The 20,228-nt window shown below is 39.3% G+C and overlaps 1 protein-coding gene across 8 annotated transcripts in view; it reads left to right on the forward strand.

Moving 5' to 3' along the window:
* DLG2 (discs large MAGUK scaffold protein 2) overlaps window positions 1–20,228 on the forward strand; it is a gene marked incomplete at both ends in the record, with an annotated part of 1,073,896 nt that overhangs the window by 968,385 nt on the left and 85,283 nt on the right. For 6 of the 8 annotated variants that reach the window (XM_084304810.1, XM_084304812.1, XM_084304813.1 and 3 more), the window contains one exon: window positions 9,326–9,440. In XM_084304810.1, the coding sequence (XP_084160936.1) occupies window positions 9,326–9,440 (115 nt within the window). Of the gene's footprint in view, window positions 1–9,325; window positions 9,441–20,228 lie in introns of those variants that run through there. The other 2 variants (XM_084304816.1, XM_084304817.1) reach the window with 1 other exon arrangement.

Here is a 20,228-nt window from a genome sequence, read left to right on the forward strand (position 1 = left end):
AGAAAGGATTCAAATGCAGGGAAGCTTTTTTCACCTTGACAGAGAGTCATCTTGTACCTAAAACACCAAAGATATCTTTAAACATTGCTGCACTGTACAAAACAGTAACTCCTACAAAGCTATCAAGGTTAATGAGACATATGCTATTCTGCTGGGCAAGCATGGCTGTGCAAGTCATATGCCTGAGGTAAAGAGATGTACCCAGTTTTTCCAAGACCTCACACTGCTGCCAAGGCAGACCATATGTGATATGTTTGTTGCAGAGCTTGCCCCTCAGACATGTACACACAACGTTGTCCAACATGTCAGCTCAGTGTGAGCCTAGTGGAATTTGAAAAAGTGCCCCAAACACTCCTGTTTAGTTTGGGTGTGCAGCAATTCAGATAAAGGGGGGACAAGTTTTTGAGGATACAGTAAAACTCTCTGCAGGTAAAAGGTTCCCAAAATCTTGGGAGAGAAGGCAAAGTTCTTTGCTGAAGGTGTTGAGTGGCACACAGTTTTCTTCAACAGCTGGGAGAAGCTACAAGAAATTCCCAGCTGAGAGAGTGCAGGCTGATGCTTCATAAGCCAAGGATAGGCTTTAAGGGGATGGGTAGAACAACACCTCAGTGGGATACAAAGTCGTTGTCACTCACTAATAGCTTGATTTATTTTAGTACATCTCTTTCATTATGAGGCATGAAGTTGCTGAAACTAAAGCTTCCAGAGACTAATTTAGATTGGAATTACATTCCCTGTGACTATGAATAGAGTACAGTATTAGTCTCCTGAATGTATTGTGGGAGGAAGGTATCTTTTCAGGTGTATTTATATTCACAACTAACACAATATAAGGGCTGTATCTAATTGTGCAACAGATGGAAGAAGCATTATCTTCAGTAATAAAATGAGTGAAAATAAAGTTAATAGTGATGTTTAGGCAATGAGACCAGCTACAGAATTAAATTTTAATTTGAGGGCAGGCTCAAGTGTAAAGGCTTTACCTGTATATTCATAAAGGAAGACAACCAACTAATATCAAAAAATGAAGAAATTAATGGTCCTACTGTGATGAAGTTCTAAAGGCCAAAGCAATGAGTGAAGTCAATAAGTATGCCTGTGTCATTATTGTTGAAATATTCCTGAAAAGGTGTGTTGAAAATATTCTAATAAAAACAAGCAAGGATATTCAAACTCATAAAAACTAATAAAATGTAAATGTATCTTCCCTTTGCTCAATATTGAATTCTGTGTTTTTCATTTCCTTTGAGTGAGCTCAGGGGAGCTGTATGACTGATAAGAAATAGAAGCATAACGTGTTCTGTTGCTCAGCGTATAGTGAATGGAGTAAGGCTATTCAAGCAACATTTTCTCCAATAAATAATGCACGCTATTGCATTGTCTATTGATGGCATCATAATTGTATGCATTTTTTCCTGTCAAGTGATGAATTTAACTGATGTTAAATCTAACTGATCTTTTGGACTCATTAAAAGCATAGCACTTGCCATACCATATTTGATCCAAAGCCAATCTTATCCAGAATCATGTCCCTGGCAGTGGATGATGCCAGACACAGCATGTCTGGTTATAAGAAGCAAAGGTACAGTGAACTGTACCTAACCACAGCATGCTTCTTTGAGGTCTGTGGTAACTTCTGAAAGAATAAACAAATATTTTTCACCATCATTAACTTGCTACAAAAAAAAAATCTTGCAACCTCAGACTATAGAAACTATAACTAAATTTCTAATCATATGGAAACAGCAGTCAAGGTACTTTTGACAAAAAATGGTTCAAGATAAAATGTTAAACAACAAGCAAAATGTCATAAAAAAGACATAAATTGCTAACTGTAAAATTAAAAACAATTCATGTATTTTGCCCAATCCTTCACTTTTGCTTTCAGAGGCTTCCAGAGCTGTATGATGCAAGGCACCTGGCAGGCATAGCTAGGGACACATCAATCTGGCACCCAAATATCTGCCTTAGGTGCCGTAGTATGGGTATATAGCATATAGTATGTCTTGTTCTTTGTGACTCACTCAGGTTCACATTATAAATCAGCAAGAATCAGACCCGGTCCTCCGAACTCTTGATACTGGTTTTCTAACCTTCCTCTGGCCTCCATGTGTAAGATGGGGTGACTGCACAGAATTGTGGGTAAAGGGCAGAAACGGAAACTACTCACTTTTGAAACAAATGCATTCTTCTATTATTTTAAATCTTAAACCATTCAACCAAGACATCTGCTAATATGGGGCAGAGAAAAAAAAAAAAAAAAAAAAAAAGGAAAAAAAAAAAAGATTTACATAAATAGCACAAATAATATTGCCATAATAATAGTATCATGCTCATTGCTATCTCAGATATTCAAAGCAGAAAGTTTGCGACTTGCTGCGGTGGCATACAACTTGTATTTCCACAAAACAGAACAGTAAAAAAAATCTCAGAAGGCTTAAACTGGCCTGGATCCACTGAAATGATGCCAAATTGATACAGATGCAGAAGCTGGTCTGGCAGCCATTCCATTATTATGGTGTCTGCAGTTATTTGACATACCCTTTTTGAGGTGATAAAATTCTCTATCTAACTAATGCCTTTTTAGTTGATTTTTGCTTGTTTGTTTTTCATTTGTGTTTTAGTACTGTTGTCTGTTGAAATTGAATGGTTTGAGTTTTTCTTTCCTTCCACACCACCCCAGTTGAGTCCAAGAGATATATATCGCCTTTTCCAACCTCCCACTTACATTATTAGCAATCATTGCTTCACCATTTGCTGTAGTGGGTTAGAGATGCATTATTTTAGAAGCGCAAAAGCAGCAATTATGAAACCTGTTGTCATCTAGAAGCAAACAGTGATGATCCTGAATTACACTGGAAAGCAAATTTTGATACCTGCTGACAGAACAAATTTCTCTTTCTCTAGAAATGCTAACACTGAAAGAGTTCAAGCTAATAAAACCTTGGACTGTGATGCTGCACTTCTATTTTTAACTGTTGTATACTTTGTCAGCATTTCAGTTGCCTAACTTTATTTATAAGATCAGTTTGGTGTTTTTTGTTTTGTTTTGTTTTGTGGTTTGTTTGTTTGTTTGTTTTTAGTTCTTTAAATTCAATCAAAGCTACAATCTTTACTATAAACTTAAAAGTGAAAAATAATAGTAATGTAACTTTATAAAACTCTGCAACTCTTTCTCACAAAAGAGCAGCTGCATCTTTACTCATTTTTCTTAGCTGTTCTTTATGACCAAAAATTACCATGAAACCATTAGATATAAACTCTCTTTGCTATTTTTAGATTTAGAAATTACTTGATTTTTCACTACAATTTTCTAAAACTTTCTTGAGGTTTAGTCTCTTCCATTCATTTTTGGTCTTTCAAATACACCTTAGACTTCCAAGAGCTTTCTTGTATGCTCAAGTGCAATAAATAGTCTTTTAGGCTATTTCCAAAGTGATCTGGAGAATTTGAACCTAAAATTTTGATATAGTGCTTATTTTAATTGAAAAAAGTCCTTGGACCATATATATGAAAGGACTCAAGTCACAACAGCACTCATCCTATCCACAACATCTAGGCTTCCACCATGGATCTCATAAACTCATGGTACAACATGCGGAGGAGCTTAAGCACCAATGAACCAGTCTTCTAAGAGCTTGCAAATTCAATCAGATATTGGGCCATCAAAAGTTAGTCCATAGGAAACACAGAAGGGAAGTGGACATTTAGAAACCTCCTCCACACCATGTAGGTACCCACCTATCCAGTTGTAGAAGGGGAGGCAAGATGTTAAGTGTTTAAATCATTTCAGCAGTAAAAATGTAGGTGCCTGCATAACCTCAGATGCCCAAGTGGATTAGGCAGGATTTTGTAGATTGTGGTTTTGTCCTTGGCCAGCTAAACTTGACGTTTCAGTTTAGGTGCAGTACTGCTAGCTTTTGTTGTTGTTGTTTGTTTTGTTTGTTTGCTTGTTAGTTTTTAAGGGGGTTATTTTTAGGGGTTTGGCCATTTACCTTGCTTTTATTTCTCTGTATGTGTTCACATACAGAGTTCACATACTCAAAGTGTTTGAAGGGCTATCCAGTCTTTTCAACCTAAGCAAGTGATTTTCAAAACAAACAATTACATTCATATTCAAAGATTAGAATATGGGTGGGTGCCAGGTTTAGCACTTGGCAAGCCATTGGAATGCGGCAGAAATACAAACACTGGGTCCCTGTCTGCATATTCAGGCTACTGTGTCCTGTATGAAGCAAACACATATTAAAAAAAAAAAAAAAAAAAAAAAAAAAAAAAACCTTGTTCAAACTGGTGTCCATATTTGACAAATACATTCAGTTTTGGCCTTGGTTGGGTTTGGGGACAATTCACATTGTAGTAATTCAAGCTGACTCCTCTCTCTCCTGACTACTCAGAGAGCTGAGCAAGCCAGCTTCAGAAAACAGACACTTGGAAAAATAGACGCTTGGGGCAGCACTGCTGGGGTTTGCAGACACTGATGGCAGAGCCCTGAAAAAAATAGTATTGCTGTCGCTGCATCCAGACCATGGCTGGCAAGAGCAATCTGCATTCCTGCACCCAAAGGCACTAGCTCTTCAGGGCTAGTAGATTGTATTTCAACCCTATTTCAACAGCTAAATTCAGGTCTATTTGCAATGCTGTGAATCTTGCACCATCTCTAAAGTTGAATATGAACAAGAACCTCACTCCATTTCTTCTACCCTGTTTCTTAGAGTGACATTTCCAGAGCCATAGGCCACCAGACGCCATTATATGATCTGGTCTGACCTCAGCAATGACATAGGTTACTGTTTGCTCACCCCTTTACTGTTTGGTCTAATATTTAACTTTATCAGTTTCTTAAGCTACTAGAATTAGTTTGTGAGATCATTAGTGATTCAGGTAATGGGTAGGACCTTTGCAGATGGATTTTGGTTAGTAAAAATTTGGCATATTTCACTAATGATGCACTCTGGCAGCAATACGTTCTTTGTTCTCCCTTTCTTGAAAGGGCATTAAATTAGTGAATCAGCCGTAACTGCATTTCTTGTCAGTATGCCACAACCTTAGTGCCCTTTCAATTGTGCAGGAACCTTTGAAGTATATTATTTAGCTTCAGTGCTGAGTTTGAAGGAAGCATGAAGTGTTTTTTCTAGACTTTAGCACTGCCACTTGCTTGCACCTAGCAAATGCAAAGGTATTAGGAAACAGCTCTTCTCATATCACAGAATCACAGAATTTTCTAGGTTGGAAGAGACCTCAAGGTCATCGAGTCCAACCTCCAACCTAACGCTAACAGCCCTCCACTAAACCATATCCCTAAGCTCTACATCTAAACGTCTTTTGAAGACTTCCAGGGATGGTGACTCCACCATTTCCCTGGGCAGCCTGTTCCAGTGCCTCACAACCCTTTCAGTGAAGAAGTTCTTCCTAACATCTAACCTAAAACTCCCCTGGCTCAAATATGACCTCATATATTAAGAAATGCTAAGAAGAAACAACCTTTTCCCAGTGGGAAGGACTACCATGGCAGTTCTGATAGCAGAAATGGATTATCACTCCTTCATTTTCTATTCACATTTCAAATGTAGCAGTCACTGTAGCATCTAGGCATCAGTAAAAGAAATAGGAGGACTGAGACTAAAGAAGCTGATCTGAGCTGGGTTAAATACTACTTGCATTGGTGGCCTTGCAATTTTTGGTCCAAGAATTTGTTGGGAGAAAGGGGAAATTGTACCTTTTTTTTTTTTTAATATAATTTTTATTTTTTTTTTATACACCAAATATGAAGAAGGTACTTTGGGAAAATGTATACCCATAAATTTGGTAATTTTCAAGTTATGTATGTATTTCAATTCAAAGGAAAAAAAAATCTCAGGATCACAAGGAAACAGAATTACCATTCATACTTTAGTATTTCTTAGTGAATCAGAGAGCAGTACCTTGAACCATGTATTTCCACTACACACTTATTAGAGAAATTTTAAGATGTGTTGTGGTTTCAGAATGTCTTCTGAAAACAGAGAGATCATTTAATTCAGAATAAATTGCTCTCTATAGGTACATTAAAGGAGGCTGTAGCGAGGTGGGGATTGGTCTATTCTCCCATGTGCTGGCAACAGGATGAGGGGTAGTGGGCTAAAGTTGTGCCAGGGGAGGTTTAGTTTGGATATTAGGACAAACTTCTTTACCAAAAGGGTTGTTAGGCATTGGAATGGGCTGCCCAGGGAAGTGGTTGAGTCACCATCCCTGGAGGTCTTTAAAACACCTCCAGATGTAGAGCTTTATGATATGGTTTAGTGGAAGACAGATTAGCGTTTGGTCAAAGGTTGGACTAGGTTATCTTAGAGGTCTCTTCCAACCTAGATGATTCTGTGATTCTGTGAAATTTATAGTCAAGTAAAATCAGTTAAATTCCAAATGCCCTTCCAAAAGCTAGAATATAAAATGTAATAACATCATCTGATCAACCCATAGTCATCTGGGTGTCTCATGTGCTGGTGTTGGAGTTGCAAATAGCTGGATGCTGTGCTAGAGAGTCAGATTTTCGGTCCTCTCTTCTCACTCTCCAGATTGGTGTCTAAATCTGGGAGTCACTCCCACACCTCACATACAGAGTCTGCCTGGGACATGGTTGTTTATTAAAGGGAAAGCTGCCATTGCAGCTGCTCTGATGCAAATCATTCAGATCCTTGGCCTCATCCAGGTATACAACATCAAAGAGACTGAATTGTACTATGTGTTTACTGCCTTATTCCATGTATCCAGCACATGACAGTGACCTAGTAAGAACCCTGAAATCTTAGTATTTTGCATGTATGCAATGGACCAACATTGTTTGAGGAAAATAAATGAGGGCTCTTTCTTTTTAAGATCACCTTTCCTATCTGCCAAGAAGAAATGTTAAATTCTGTTATAATGAAACAGAAGTTAAACAAAGTCCTGCTTGGAAGATGATTATTTACTAAATACATTTTAGAGCAAGAGAATAGAACAAATATGACTCACATAGAGCAAACTTAAATCCTAGACTGGGATAAATACCTCAAAACTAAACCCCACTTTACAAAGCAACACAGGTTTGTAGGAGCCTTAGTTCCTTTGAGGATTTGGGCTTTTGAATCACTGAGAAGTTTAAAGATGTGCTGTAGGTGAAAGGAATACCAAGAGAATAATCTAAAGAATAAATTTGAAATACGGTCTGCATGTAGGAGCGTCTCTTCTTCTGACATGCGGAATTTCAGCTGCAGTCAGTGAAGTCACAGGTATGTGGGAAGATTGAAGAGCCATATAACACAGCAGCACTTCCCAGATGATTGGCAAAGTAGCCACTGTCACTTAAAAAATCAGTAGGCAAGGCCAAATAAACTCAATGGAGAGGGAGTTAAAATTCATCATCAGAAGAAAGGAAAAAGACAAAACAAACAAACAAATAAACACAAACCCAAAGTAAACCACTCTGGTAAGCCAGCTTGAAGGTAGCTAGCATCTGTGCAAAACATGGGATCTTGGAAAGGTCAGATGTTATTATCCAATGAAAAGTTAAAGGGCACTGAATAAAATGAATTAGTTGTTGCTGCAAAGCATCTAGACATTCTGGGAACAGAGCCAGTGTGAACAACAAATGATCAAACAAAAATAATGCTGAGATATCTGCTAGGCAAAAATGAGAATATTGCTGTATTACAGCATTCTTATATAGCTCAAACAACAACAAACAGCAGACCAATAGTTTGTAAATGCACAGTAATGATTTGTTTGCTTAAACTGAAAGGAGTTGTGACCTGATGAGATGTACCTCCGTCCCTTAAGGGAGGAAACCTTGCGTGCCATTTTTGCTTCTGCTCCAGACTTGCTGTGAGGAATCGTATATCCTCTTTCTGAAGCAGGCAGTAAAATAAAACATTGGAGTGCAGGGAACATCATCTTTTCACTGGCATCAGTCTGCAACATCTTACTCTTCAAAGTGTCACTGACTCACTGAAATGTTTTTTTTCCACCCCCTCAAGTTAGCCTTGTATCTCACATTGGTAGATTTCCCAGTTTGGGTTTGAATTATGACTCTGTTGCTGGAATATTGACCTTACATTGTTGGTTTCAAGGAGTTAAAGATTGTTCCCAAAACTTCAGCTTTTCCTATTGTAACCCGAAACACAGCACATTAGGCCAGATGAGCAGGGGGAACACTCTGGCAGGATGGACTGTTGACCAGGCTGTAAGAGGAACGTGTCCTTTCAGAGAGGAGCCTCACCAAATGAACCCTTGTCCCAGCCCTGCCTCATGTTGCTAGTCAGCAGGTCACATGTTTTATAAAGCTGCCAAAAGAGGTATGAAGAATAAAATTCTGTGGGAGCTTGTTGTAGGCCATCTTTACACAGCTAAACAGGTTTGGAGTTTATGGGATCACCCACCCTTAAGACCCAGTTATGGCTCCACCAACAGTTTGTAAATGCACAGTAATGATTTGTTTGCTTAGACTGGGAGTTTTAGCAGTTTCGGTTCTCAATGGACTGCAGTGGATTATTGCTCACACAGGAATCTCACGGCTCTTTCAGGGATAGACTTTGATATAGCTTGTTCAGTTCAGTGGAATTTTACACTAAATGCTTGGCTGGAGAGTGACTTTTTACATGGGCAGAAAGTGATGGGACAAGGGGGAATAGTTTAAAACTAAAAGAAAGGAGATTTAAATTAGATATGAGGAAGAAATTCTTCACTCAGAGGGTAGTGAGGCACTGGAACAGGTTGCCCCATCCCTGGAACTGTTCAAGGCCAGGCTGTATAGGGCTTTGAGCAATCTGGCCTAGTGCGAGATGTCTCTGCCCATGACAGGAGGTTGGATGTGGATGGACTTTAAGGTCCCTTCCAACCCAAACCATTTTATGATTCCTTGATATAAGTTATTAGTACATCATCCCATTGTCCCTACCAAGGTATCTCATTGTTTTGGAAGGAGGAGTGATATAGAGGAGGCCTGCTTTCAGCATCCTTTTTGCAGAAAGTATGGTATCTGATAACACACTTTAAAGCTTATTTCCTTTTCTGAAACTGCAGGAAACAGGGTCTAGCTATCTGAGAGAGTGAACAGTCAGTGTGGGAAGTGTTGATATGTTCAACTACTGCAATAAAGAGGTCATATATTTACCTAAGATAATATGTTAATCTGAGGTTCTATTAGACCTCAATTTTCAGGACATGCCTTACACTCGTTAATTTAATATTCATTTACATTTAGCAGCCTTAATGATTATGTAATTATATAGGTCGAGAAAACTAAAATAGCTTCATTCTCTGTTTTTTTTTTTTTCTTTTTCTTTTTTTTTCTTTTTTTTAATCTCTTTAGAGTACGCTCGGTTTGAGGCAAAAATCCATGACCTGCGTGAGCAGATGATGAATCACAGCATGAGTTCTGGGTCTGGCTCCCTGAGGACTAATCAGAAGAGGTCACTGTATGTCAGGTGAGTAGGGAGAGCTTTCTCCTGGGAATATGTCACCAGCTACCTGGTCTGTGCCTGACTTTTGTGTTTCGGGTTCAGCTGGGTGGTGAAAGAACTTTGAGGAACTGAACTGAATTGAATTGAGAAATGCATCAATCTTACAAGCACAGCATCATTAATGTGAAAATTGGATAAGGCCCTATTGCTTAATCTCATCATTTCAAGCTGTTTTCAAAGAGCATTGTACTTTTATAGTGATTCGGCTTTATGAGATGAAGATTTCTTAGCAGTTGTCAGCTCTCTGATATCTGAGATTGATTTTGTGGTGTAGTGATGCAATGCGTTTCTGTGTGAGGCCTTGCCCAGACATAGAACGATTGTTCTTATAAAGAGCAATTTTTCCGCAAGACATTCTCACAAAACAAAGACTATTGTATGCTATTCTAAATATGTGACAGTCTGCTGCTCTCCTCTTTCACGTGTACCCTTTATCAGTCCACACTGCAAAAAATTTACCATCTACCTAGCAAGACCAAATATGCAAATGAGACCCTAAACAAGCAAATGTAGGTAGCTTAAATGGGGTAGTGAATAGCATAAAAACTGCCAAACTGTAATCCAGGTGTAGTAGTGGACTGCTACAAGTTTTGCTTGGACTATGTTTGCTTGAACTGTCTATTGCCATAGTCATTGTTGGCTGTGAGACTGGAAGTCACCCAATTGGTCCTAGCAAAGTTCTTGCTGTCACTCATGCCTTTTGGGACTTTGGGAGACTATTGGACTCTGTGCCAAATATCTTAATAGTCTTAATAATTATGCTTCTCTAGGCTTCTAATTTTTACTTTTTTTTTTTTTTTCCTCATGCTCAGCATATCATTTGAAATTCCTGACAATCATGAAGTAGAGAGAAGCAATTTGTCAGCCTCCAGGCAGTGATAATTATTCATGGGGGAGCTAATTCAGGTGATAACATTGCAGAGATCCAATTAAGGCTAAATTCTCCATTTTGTCATTGTGCCCTCAGTGTGAAGGGATAAGGTAACGCAGAAGGAAGGAAAAAAAATGTTAGCACTGATGGTCTTATTCTAGTGGACAGCAACCACATTAAATACTAATTGGTACTGTTACCAGAAAGGGCAAAGACTAAAATGCCATTACCAGGGGACTATTGGACAAAATCAGGTTGGAAGCATCATGCAGTGGATATTTTATGGACCCAGCAATGAGTGACTTTGTAGTTAAGAGTTCTGGTCAACTCCTTGAAATTGCATTTTTAGAAAAGCTACAGTCATTGGGCATATAGGTACAAATCCAAGCTTATTTTGCTTTGAGGTAAGCTGGAACTCAAAATGTGAGGAAGAACAGTGCAAGAAATCAAAGCCAGCAACCACAAGTCAATTCAAGTGTATATATAAGTGTCTAATGCGGGATCCTGAATAACTTACTGGTTTGAGCTGCAGCAAAGCTCAATTACGCCTGTATCAGCATCGACCTGGTAAACCCTGCTGAGAACCAGGGCTTATTATCTTGCACACGGAGCCAAGCTAATAAATTTCTGCTGCATCTGGAGTAGCCTGGTTCCTCTGTACAGTGTTGCTCTGTGTGAACTGATGAGCCTGGCTTTTTGCTAGTTCATGAATTCTGGACGTGGTCTGTCTCACTAAGCTGATATGCCCTGGTGCTTCACTGCAGGAATCTTTGATGTCTTAGCCACATATCTAAATATCTCTTCCCAAACCATAAATGTAAAATCTGTTCTTTTATTCCAGACTTGTTCCAAAAAAAAGAAAAAAAAAAAAATCCCGAAACCTCTCAAGCAGAAAACCTCAAAAGCCTTAGTCTTTTATTAACATGAATTCGTGCAGTCAAACCTACACAATTGGCTGTGTCCAACTCTGAGAAGTCTGCTTGAGAAGCTCTGTATTTTGCATATTATAATAATGTGTTTGTAGTGCAGCAGTGCCTGGAGCATTGTGCTAGGCACTGTTAGTTCAAATCATACACTAATTACAAAGGTACCTTATGTCTACATTAAGCACTGTGGAAAAAAAAAAATGTGGGTTGGGAAATGTGCTTGTTTTCTGAGATTGAAATTTTTAGGGCATTTTATGTGTAAACACTTTACAGCTAGTAAGCTCTGTAAAAAGTCTAGGATTGACCATATTTTGGTATTCTTACAATCCGTGACACTTCTATTTGAGTCTATTATTCTGGGCAGCGTCTGCAAAAGATATGTTGCAAATCTGTAGCTGTAAAGCCAAGTCAAGTTTGCTGTTTTCCCCTCTTTGGTATTTAGTGATTTTCCTGTCCTTCACTGAACACGAGCATAGTCATTTTTAGCCAGAGAGTTTAATCAAAGCAAATTCCAGTGCAAGGAAATAAAATCAAGTTCTATATAAGTTGTAACAACTGAAAATGCATATAATAATCTGCTCATTGTAAAGCCAAAAGAAAAGAGGGTGAGAAAAACCAAAGCTCTGTGAGGAGATTTCCCAGTGGATGCAGGGCTTATTAAGTGCAGGTTTTTCTTACTCACGATCTCTGATTTCCCCCACTCCCACCATCCTCTGGCATAAGCTGTTGTAGGAAAACCCATCTCAGTGTGCAGCCACCTTCCATCAGTCTCACTGCTGTCTCAGAGTCCTCTTCAAAAAAGTGACATGCCAATAAAATAATTTTATATCCAGCATTTTGTTTGCTTGCTTTCCATTATGCAAACAACATCTTCACAGTGTTCATTATGTTTCCCCTAACTTTTAATGACCAGAGCATACTTCTATGTCTTAGCTAGTCACTCTGAGGCTCTCTTTAGATGGAAAGAGAAGGACACCTCCAGGGAGGGAACCTGCATGCATCTTATTCATCTATCCTGTTCTAGACATCTACTTTAGAATTATTCTCTCCACAAAACTGTATGTTTCTAAATCTGTATCTAGGGGGCAATCCAGCCCCCTACTGTAACAGCACAGTAGTTTTAATTAAGATATATTAAAGTAGTTATATTAAATGAAGTGAGGTGAGAACTTAATGTGGAAATAATGGTTTGAATATAGGACTAGAACAAGTTGGAGGAAAGCAATTAAAAGTCACATTTAAGCAATGTATATACTACATCAGGAAAACAATTGACAATGATTTATTCAGGATAAATTTTGTAGCTCTGACATGGTCTTTTTTTCTGTGCATAATTTTGTGTTTCTTATTTATTTATTTATTTATTTCAGTCTGTTGTAAGACTTTCTGATGCCTCCTAGAATATTTTCCATGAATTTCCATGAATTCTAAAAACATTTTTTCAATACTTACTGGTCCTTTTGTATCGTAACCTATGGCTCTGGGATGTTTTCAGAAAGGTCACACCACTGACGGCAAAGTATTCAGAGACTTCAGGGAAGGACTGAGCAGTGGGACATGCTGTTAACTCATTTAAGAGCTCATATGCTCTTTGCCAATCTCTCCAATTAGGAAAAAAAAAAATAAATGAGAGAACGCATATGAAAAATAGCAAATTCTGTTATTTAGAATACATTTGTTACTGATGTTAAATGAATTTAATCTGAATTCAATAACTGAAATGAGAGGCTAAAAACTTCCACTACTATTCTTTTCAGTTCAATGGGATTCATCTGTCAGCTCATGATTAATGAGGAAAGGAAACAAACCTTTCACCAGCTAAGTGCTGTGCTGTGCTATATACACACATAGTTTTTTTTAGTATTACACATGCAAATTTTTATCTTCCTTTTCTGTGTATGTACTCAAGCTTTTAAAATCTGCTCTTCTAGAACTATATGTTTGGTTGTTTTGAAATAGATATGTGCTTTCCTTTGTCCTTGTAGATCCAGATCCATAGCTGAATTTTTCAGATAGCTTGTGATAACTCTTAGGAAATGCTAGATGACATTATTTACTGTAAAGACATGACAGCCTTTTGAAGGTGTTGTGGTTTAACCCAGCAGGCAGCTAAGCACTACACAGCCATTTGCTCACACCCACCTCAACCCCACAATGGGATTGTGGAGAGAATCACAAAAAAGGGTAAAACTCCTGGTTGAGATAAACACAGTTTAATAGGATGTAAAAGGAAGGGAAATAATAATTATGATAAAAGGATATACAAAACAAGTGATGTACAATGCATTGCTCATCACCCACTGACCAATGCCCAACCAGACACCCAACAGCAGTCGCCCCCCTGGTCAACTACCCTCATATTTATTGTTCATCATGACACTACATGGTACGAGGCACCCCTGTGGCCAGTCTGGGTCAGCTCCTGGCTGTGACCCCTCCCAGCTCCTTGTGCACCCCCAGTACCTCACTGGCAGGGCAGCACCAGAAGGTGAATGTCCTTGGCTCTATGCAAGCACTGCTGTATGACAGCTAAACATTAGCGCATTATTCTCATCCTAAACACAAAGCACAGCACCATACCAGCTATCAGGAAGTAAATTAACTCTATCCCAGCCAAAACCAAAGACAGAAGAGTTAAGCATTATGGAAGTACTGTACTTTACATAAAGTTTAGTGAATGCAAGCAGCCATTGAAACTTTAGTATAAAATTATACAGCTTTGGAGGAAACTGAGAGCTTAAGCATGATGAAGGGTTTTTGTTCAGTTGATTTATTAGTTTCCTTCAGAACTTAAAGTACTTATGCTAGATCTCTGAGCATAAAAATAGATACTTCAGTAATGCATATTTTATTGCTGCTGGATTTACAGAGGAAAGGATTTCAAGGACTCACCTGGCATCCAAGAACTGCTTTCTTAAGTTGTGTTGTTGATTTACAGATGAAAAAAAACAACAAATAAGTTTAGAATGAACAGCCACAGTGCCTTTTAATCTTCATTCAAACTAGACAGCTTCTGAAATAATGTCTGTAATTAAAAATTCCAATGAGCCAAAGCCACAAACAGGTGCTTTGATGTTGCTATCACTCAGAAGTAACAACTCAAAAAATTTATAGACACCCCAGTCCCTCCACTGTTATTTTACTGTTTAAAATCTGTTTTATATCATCAGTGACTAAAAATCAGTGCACCTAATCATGGCTACTTCTTGTCTTATATTGACAGACTGATCAAGATCACTGAAATGCAGATATTTCAACTTCAGCACTACTTTGAAATATAGCAGTTCAATGCAAGTTGTACACTTAGGTGTAAAGGTGGGTGTGGAAATCAGAGCTGGGACAGGAGTGGATCCAGATGTAATTTTGGTAGCTGGAATTTCTCCTAGCTGGAATTAATGCTAAACCTTTTGTAGCTTTGATAGGAATGTGCTGTACAAACACAAAACATTATGTGTTAAAAATGATTGTGTTCTGGTTCATTTCCATTGAGCCCTAAGGAACAGAATCTGAAGATTTGCCATAGCAACTTAGCAACAGCTGAAAGGAAGTCAAGGCTGAGACACGTTGGGATGTTTACTCCAATTTCCAACTTCCAATTTCCAGCACAATAAATTCTCCATTAGGTCTTAGACACCTTTATGTGCATTTCCTGAGCTTCTTAGAAATCAGCATGATGCTGTATAGCTTCAAGAGACTTGATTACCAACAAATTACAGAAATTCTGTCTTCGGAACTTTGCAGAGTTATAACTGAAGACTTTGGCTGAAGCAGTTTGTGAAGATCGCATGTGGTATGCGGGTCTGTTTTTATGTAATGTCTGTTACAGACACCCTTCAATCTCCCTGTCAGTTTGGAGACAGTGAACCCCCATAGGCCACTGAGCATCAGATCAAGGTTCCATGGGCTAAACTCTCCTGGGAGCCCTGCACAGCAGGTTGTGATAAGAGCAGCCTGACATGAACATGATAAATGCAAGCTGTGGAGACATCCTGGTGGTGAAATCTGAACTCATGACAATATCAGCATGGGTGATAAAAAGCTCTACTCTGTAGATTTAGAAGGAGAAATCTGAAAAAGACATAGTTTATTTTTCTTTTCTTTTTTTTTTTTTTTTTTTTTGGAAGGAGTTAGTGAGGGAAACAGCAGAGGTGTGAAATGGTCACACCTATCTACTGCAAGGAGACATAATATATATAAATATCTATACAGAGATAAGTTAGTGTTAAATACGCTATAACCACATGGTCTTCATTTAAGCTAGTTTCTTAGTCTCTCTCTAGAGTCAGTGGAATGCTTTTGGCACTTTCAGAGTACAATTCATCTCATTCGGAAGTAGACATCTAAAATTACTCAGGTGAATCATGCCCCAAAAATGTCTGTTTCTCACAGTTGAGTGGAAGGAGCCTCAGGTGATTAGCTGAGTTGTAAACATCTATATTACAGTCACTTAAAGTTGTGAGATCTGAGCCACAGCCACATGGGCACATGCAGACACATACATGCATGCACATTGTGCATATGTGTACCTCGTAGAAGCCATAAAATCAGGCTCTATGGCTTTTTGTTCTATGACTTTTTCTGCTGTGCGAGTAAGTCACTGAGACATAGCTTTGAAAGTAGTCTGGTTTGTTCTACATGTTCTTATCCCCCAGAATTCTGTCTATATTCATTTGCGACTTTCATTAGTGCTGTTGAGAGTGTTTGATGATAGACCCAAGTTCAGTGCATGGTCCTCAAGCTGTGTGAGTTTACAATTCATAAAATTTGGAGTGGACTCATAAGGACCATTGTCCACCAGTGGCACCACCCTGCACATCTCAGGCTTCAGAACACTGTAGGTCAGGCTAAATTTCTGGAGACTACATGTGAGTTTGGCACCTTGGTATTATTGTTTGCTTTTAAGAGATAAATAGCTAGAGCTTCCAGTGCTGTGCCTGTACTTGAATGGCATGACAGAAACTATTAGAATTCTCTTTATTGAAAGGTAAGTGAGGGGAATTGAAATTTTAGTACAGTTTGTTTACTTACCTTGGATTACTCTTAGGCAACTGAGTTGTCCAAATGGTAGCAGAAAGCAGAAAACTGCATTTGGAAAATCTATGCTAAATGGCATAGTACAGAAAGATGGGTTTTCTGATGGTCTTTAGCAGACATGTTTGGAAATGGCCAGATAGCTACACACAAAACCTACACTTGTGAATGCGTTGTTGCACTTGAAATGCCATTTCAGACTGGAAAATTGAAACCCAATAGGGGAGTTACTCATTTCATATGTGCTGGTTTAGTATGAGTTTCTTAATATTCAATTACTGCATTTTAGCTGTTCTTTCTCTAAATATAGGGTTTTCAGATCTTGCCATCAGCAGTGAGCATTTTCGCTGGTTTCAGTGAGCAATGCTCAGAGTCAGAACCAAGGAGATCGTGCAAACGTCTGTTTTTCAAAGCATGGAGGGTCACCCTGCATGCTTGAGAGACTGTAGAATCACAGAATAATTTGGTTTGGAAGGGACCTTAAAACCCACCCAGTTCCAACTCCCCTGCCATGGGCAGAGACACCTCCCACCAGCCCAAACTGACAAAAGCCCCATCCAGCCTGGCCTTGAACACCTCCAGGGGTGGGGCATCTACAACCTCTATGGACAACCTGTTTCAGTGCCTCACCACTCTTACGGTGAAGAATTTCATCCTAACATCTATTCTCAATCTCTCCTCTTCTAGTTCAAAACAATTCCCCTTTGTCCTGTCATTATCCGCCTGAGTGAAAAGTCACTTTCACTTTTTTTTTATAAGCCCCCTTTAAGTATTGAAAGGCTTCAATGAAGTCTCTCTGGAGCCTTCTCTTCTTCAGACTGAACCACCAGCTCTCTCAGCCTTTCTTCACAGGAGAGGTGCTCCAGCCCCCTGATCACCCTTGTGGCCCACCTCTGGACCCACTCTAACAGGTCCACATCCTTCCTATGCTGGGTGCCCCAGAGCTGAATGCAGCACTCCAGGTGGGGCCTCACAAGGGCAGAGCAGAAGGGGGTAATCACCACCCTCCACCTGCTGGCCACTCCTCTGTTGATGCAGCCCAGGACGCAGTTGGTCCTCTGGGTTGCGAGCATGCACTGCTGGCTCATGTCGAGCTTTTCATCCACCAGAACCCCCAAGTCCTTCTCTGCAGGGCTGTCTCAATGAGCTTTTCTCCCAGTCTGTACTCATGTCCAGGACTCTCCCAGCCCAGGTGCAGCACCTCGCACTTGGCCTTGTTAAACCTCATTAGGTTCACATGGGCCCGCTTCTTCAGCCTGTCCAGGTCCCTTTGGACAGCATCCCTTTCTTATGTTGTATTGACTTCACCACTCAGCTTGGCATCTTCTGCAAACTTGCTAAGGGTGCACTTGATCCCAATGTCTATGTTGTTGATAAAGATACTCAACAGTACCAGTCCCAAGATGGACTCCTGAGGGACACTGCTCATCACTGGCCTCCACTTGGACATAGAGCCAATGATCCTTTCCCAAGGTGGATGTTCACGAGCTGAAGCAGTGAAATTGAATAATTATTTACTCAGCTCTTTATAGATTATCAGAGGAGCTGAGGAGCAGAGAAAAATGAAGGATAGGAAGATGAGGTCACCTGATTATACAACAGACAATACATTCAATACAGAGATTATTTACTATTTTTAAATTCATGTTTAGTATTTGGCTCACATAACCTATGTATAAAAATAAGTAGGAAAATGAGACCAAATCTAGTATTCAGCTATGTTTTCTTATGAACCTCAGACTGCTTATGGAGGATCACTGTTTCGGTGTTTACAAAAACTATGTTCCTCATCCCACAGCACTAAGTACAGACTTTTCACAAGATATATATATATATATATATAATCAACTAAAAATTGAGAACAAGGAATATCTACATTCAGGCTGATTTTACTGAGATGACCTCTCATGGATATCAGTGGGAGCTGTAGGCATTTTGCAGTTCTGTGAATTATGCCTATGAGATTTTCATAGATCCTTACTGAAGTGCCTGAACTAAGACACACAGCTACATTCACAGAATCACAAAATGTGTGAGGTTGGAAGGCATCTCTGGGTCCATCTGGTTGCACGCCTTCTCAAGCAGAGACACCCAGAGTAGGCTGCCCAGGACCACGTCCAGGTGGGTTTTGGAGGTCTCCAAGGAGGAGACTGCACAGCCTCTCCGGGCAGCCTGTGACTGTAAAGCCACCTACACTGTAAAGAAGTGCTTCCTGCTGTTCAGATATGTTTAGAGATTGTTATCACTCTCAGCTGAAAGATGGACATGAGAATTATTAATCATAGAGTATTCACTATTCAAAAGCCTTTAGGCTTATATCGTAATTGCATTTTGGTGCTAGAATAAGCCCTGAAATATGATGCTGTAAATATAAAAATATGCCTCACCTAAGTCCTAGGACTATGAAAATCAATGCATTTTATATATTGTCAGTTGAAACTAACACCCACCTTAAAAGCTTCTGTAGTTTTTCCTGACACTTACTATATTTCTTAGTATTTTGCAGTATTGATACTAATGAACAGTTAGGGAAAAATGAGGTCAGTTTGCAATTTTTAAAAATATTTCAGAGACAAAAAAAAAAAAAAAAAAGAAGAGGTTAATGGAGAGTGAAAAATGAATACGTAAACAAATCAGTCAAAACAGCCTTGCCTTGGCTTGACATCAGCTCTCGCCTTGGCTTGACATCAGCTCTCTCCTTCATATCTTCATGTTTATCAGACCTACTATGCTTAGGTAACTGGTGTGAAGTAAGCCCAGCTGATTCCTTCCTGAGATGTGGTCCTGCATCTCCAGTACTTCTCACCCACCAACTCACCCATGCTGTCTTCTCTGAAATTCAGGATGGTGTCTGGTGACCCCCAGTATCCCACATGAGGTCCCAGAGATACTGGGCGCCTGCAGGGTTATGTTGCTGCTGCTGCCCAGAGAGACCATGGATCACCTCAGATGAATGCACAATTCCTAGCTGTGGGGTAAACCAACAACCCAGAACACCTGTCACCAAGGGGTGATTCTCCAGTTGTGTCAAAAAAATGGATGAAAACCAGATTTATCTGTATGTGTTTGTGGCTATGCAAATCGTTAAACTCTTTGTGTTCAAAATTACAAGCTAATGCAAGTGGTACTGAGCACCTCGGAGGACTGAGACCCTTGTGAATAAACTGCAGCCTAAAGTAATCTCAGATAACAATCTCTTCTTAAAGCTCAGAATATAAAGCAGCTCCTTATCAAAGTGTTTCTTGTCTAATTCATCTTATCTTTACATTATCAGTAAAACTTGTTAGATGTGAAATAGCTGGTTGAGATCTGAAATCATGTCCTTAGTGCTGAATTATTAATACCTGCTGAAACAGCTTTTCTATTAGCAGCTTCAGTAGAAGTAAGTAGTACATACTTCTGGCCATTTCCCTTACTGTTCTGTTTCATAAGTGATTTAAATAATGTCCCAGAACAGGTAATGTGCTTGACATGCAATGTCTGCTCTAAAGAAGCAGCACACCTTTTTCTTTTCTTAAAAGCTCCTTTAATAGCTTTTCCTTGCACACGTATTATGATTTCCTGTTCCCTAGTGGGACTGCCTGCTTTCTGGTTTAGAACCTCATCCAGCAGGAAAGTGTCAGATAGAATCATTTCCAAGCCAGAAGATGATGATGAATAACTTAGCCATGTGTGGAAATAGGATTTGTTTGAAATTTCTATAACCAAGATAGTCACAGCTTCAGACAGCCTCGTTTCTAAGCAGAGACTCAGAAGATGATCCATCAGTGTCTGTGGCTTAAAATGGCTGAAAGTGAGTCAGCAAAACATGCATTTAAGCTTTGTCTGTTCTATTTGAAAAAGCTGTCTAATCCAACAAACATTTTCTTATGACATTTCCATGTCAACAGCTATAATAGGACACAATGGGTTTGTGCAGCTCTC

This window comes from Netta rufina, assembly GCF_964035555.1.
Source record: "Netta rufina genome assembly, chromosome: 1".
Lineage (NCBI taxonomy): Eukaryota > Metazoa > Chordata > Aves > Anseriformes > Anatidae > Netta > Netta rufina.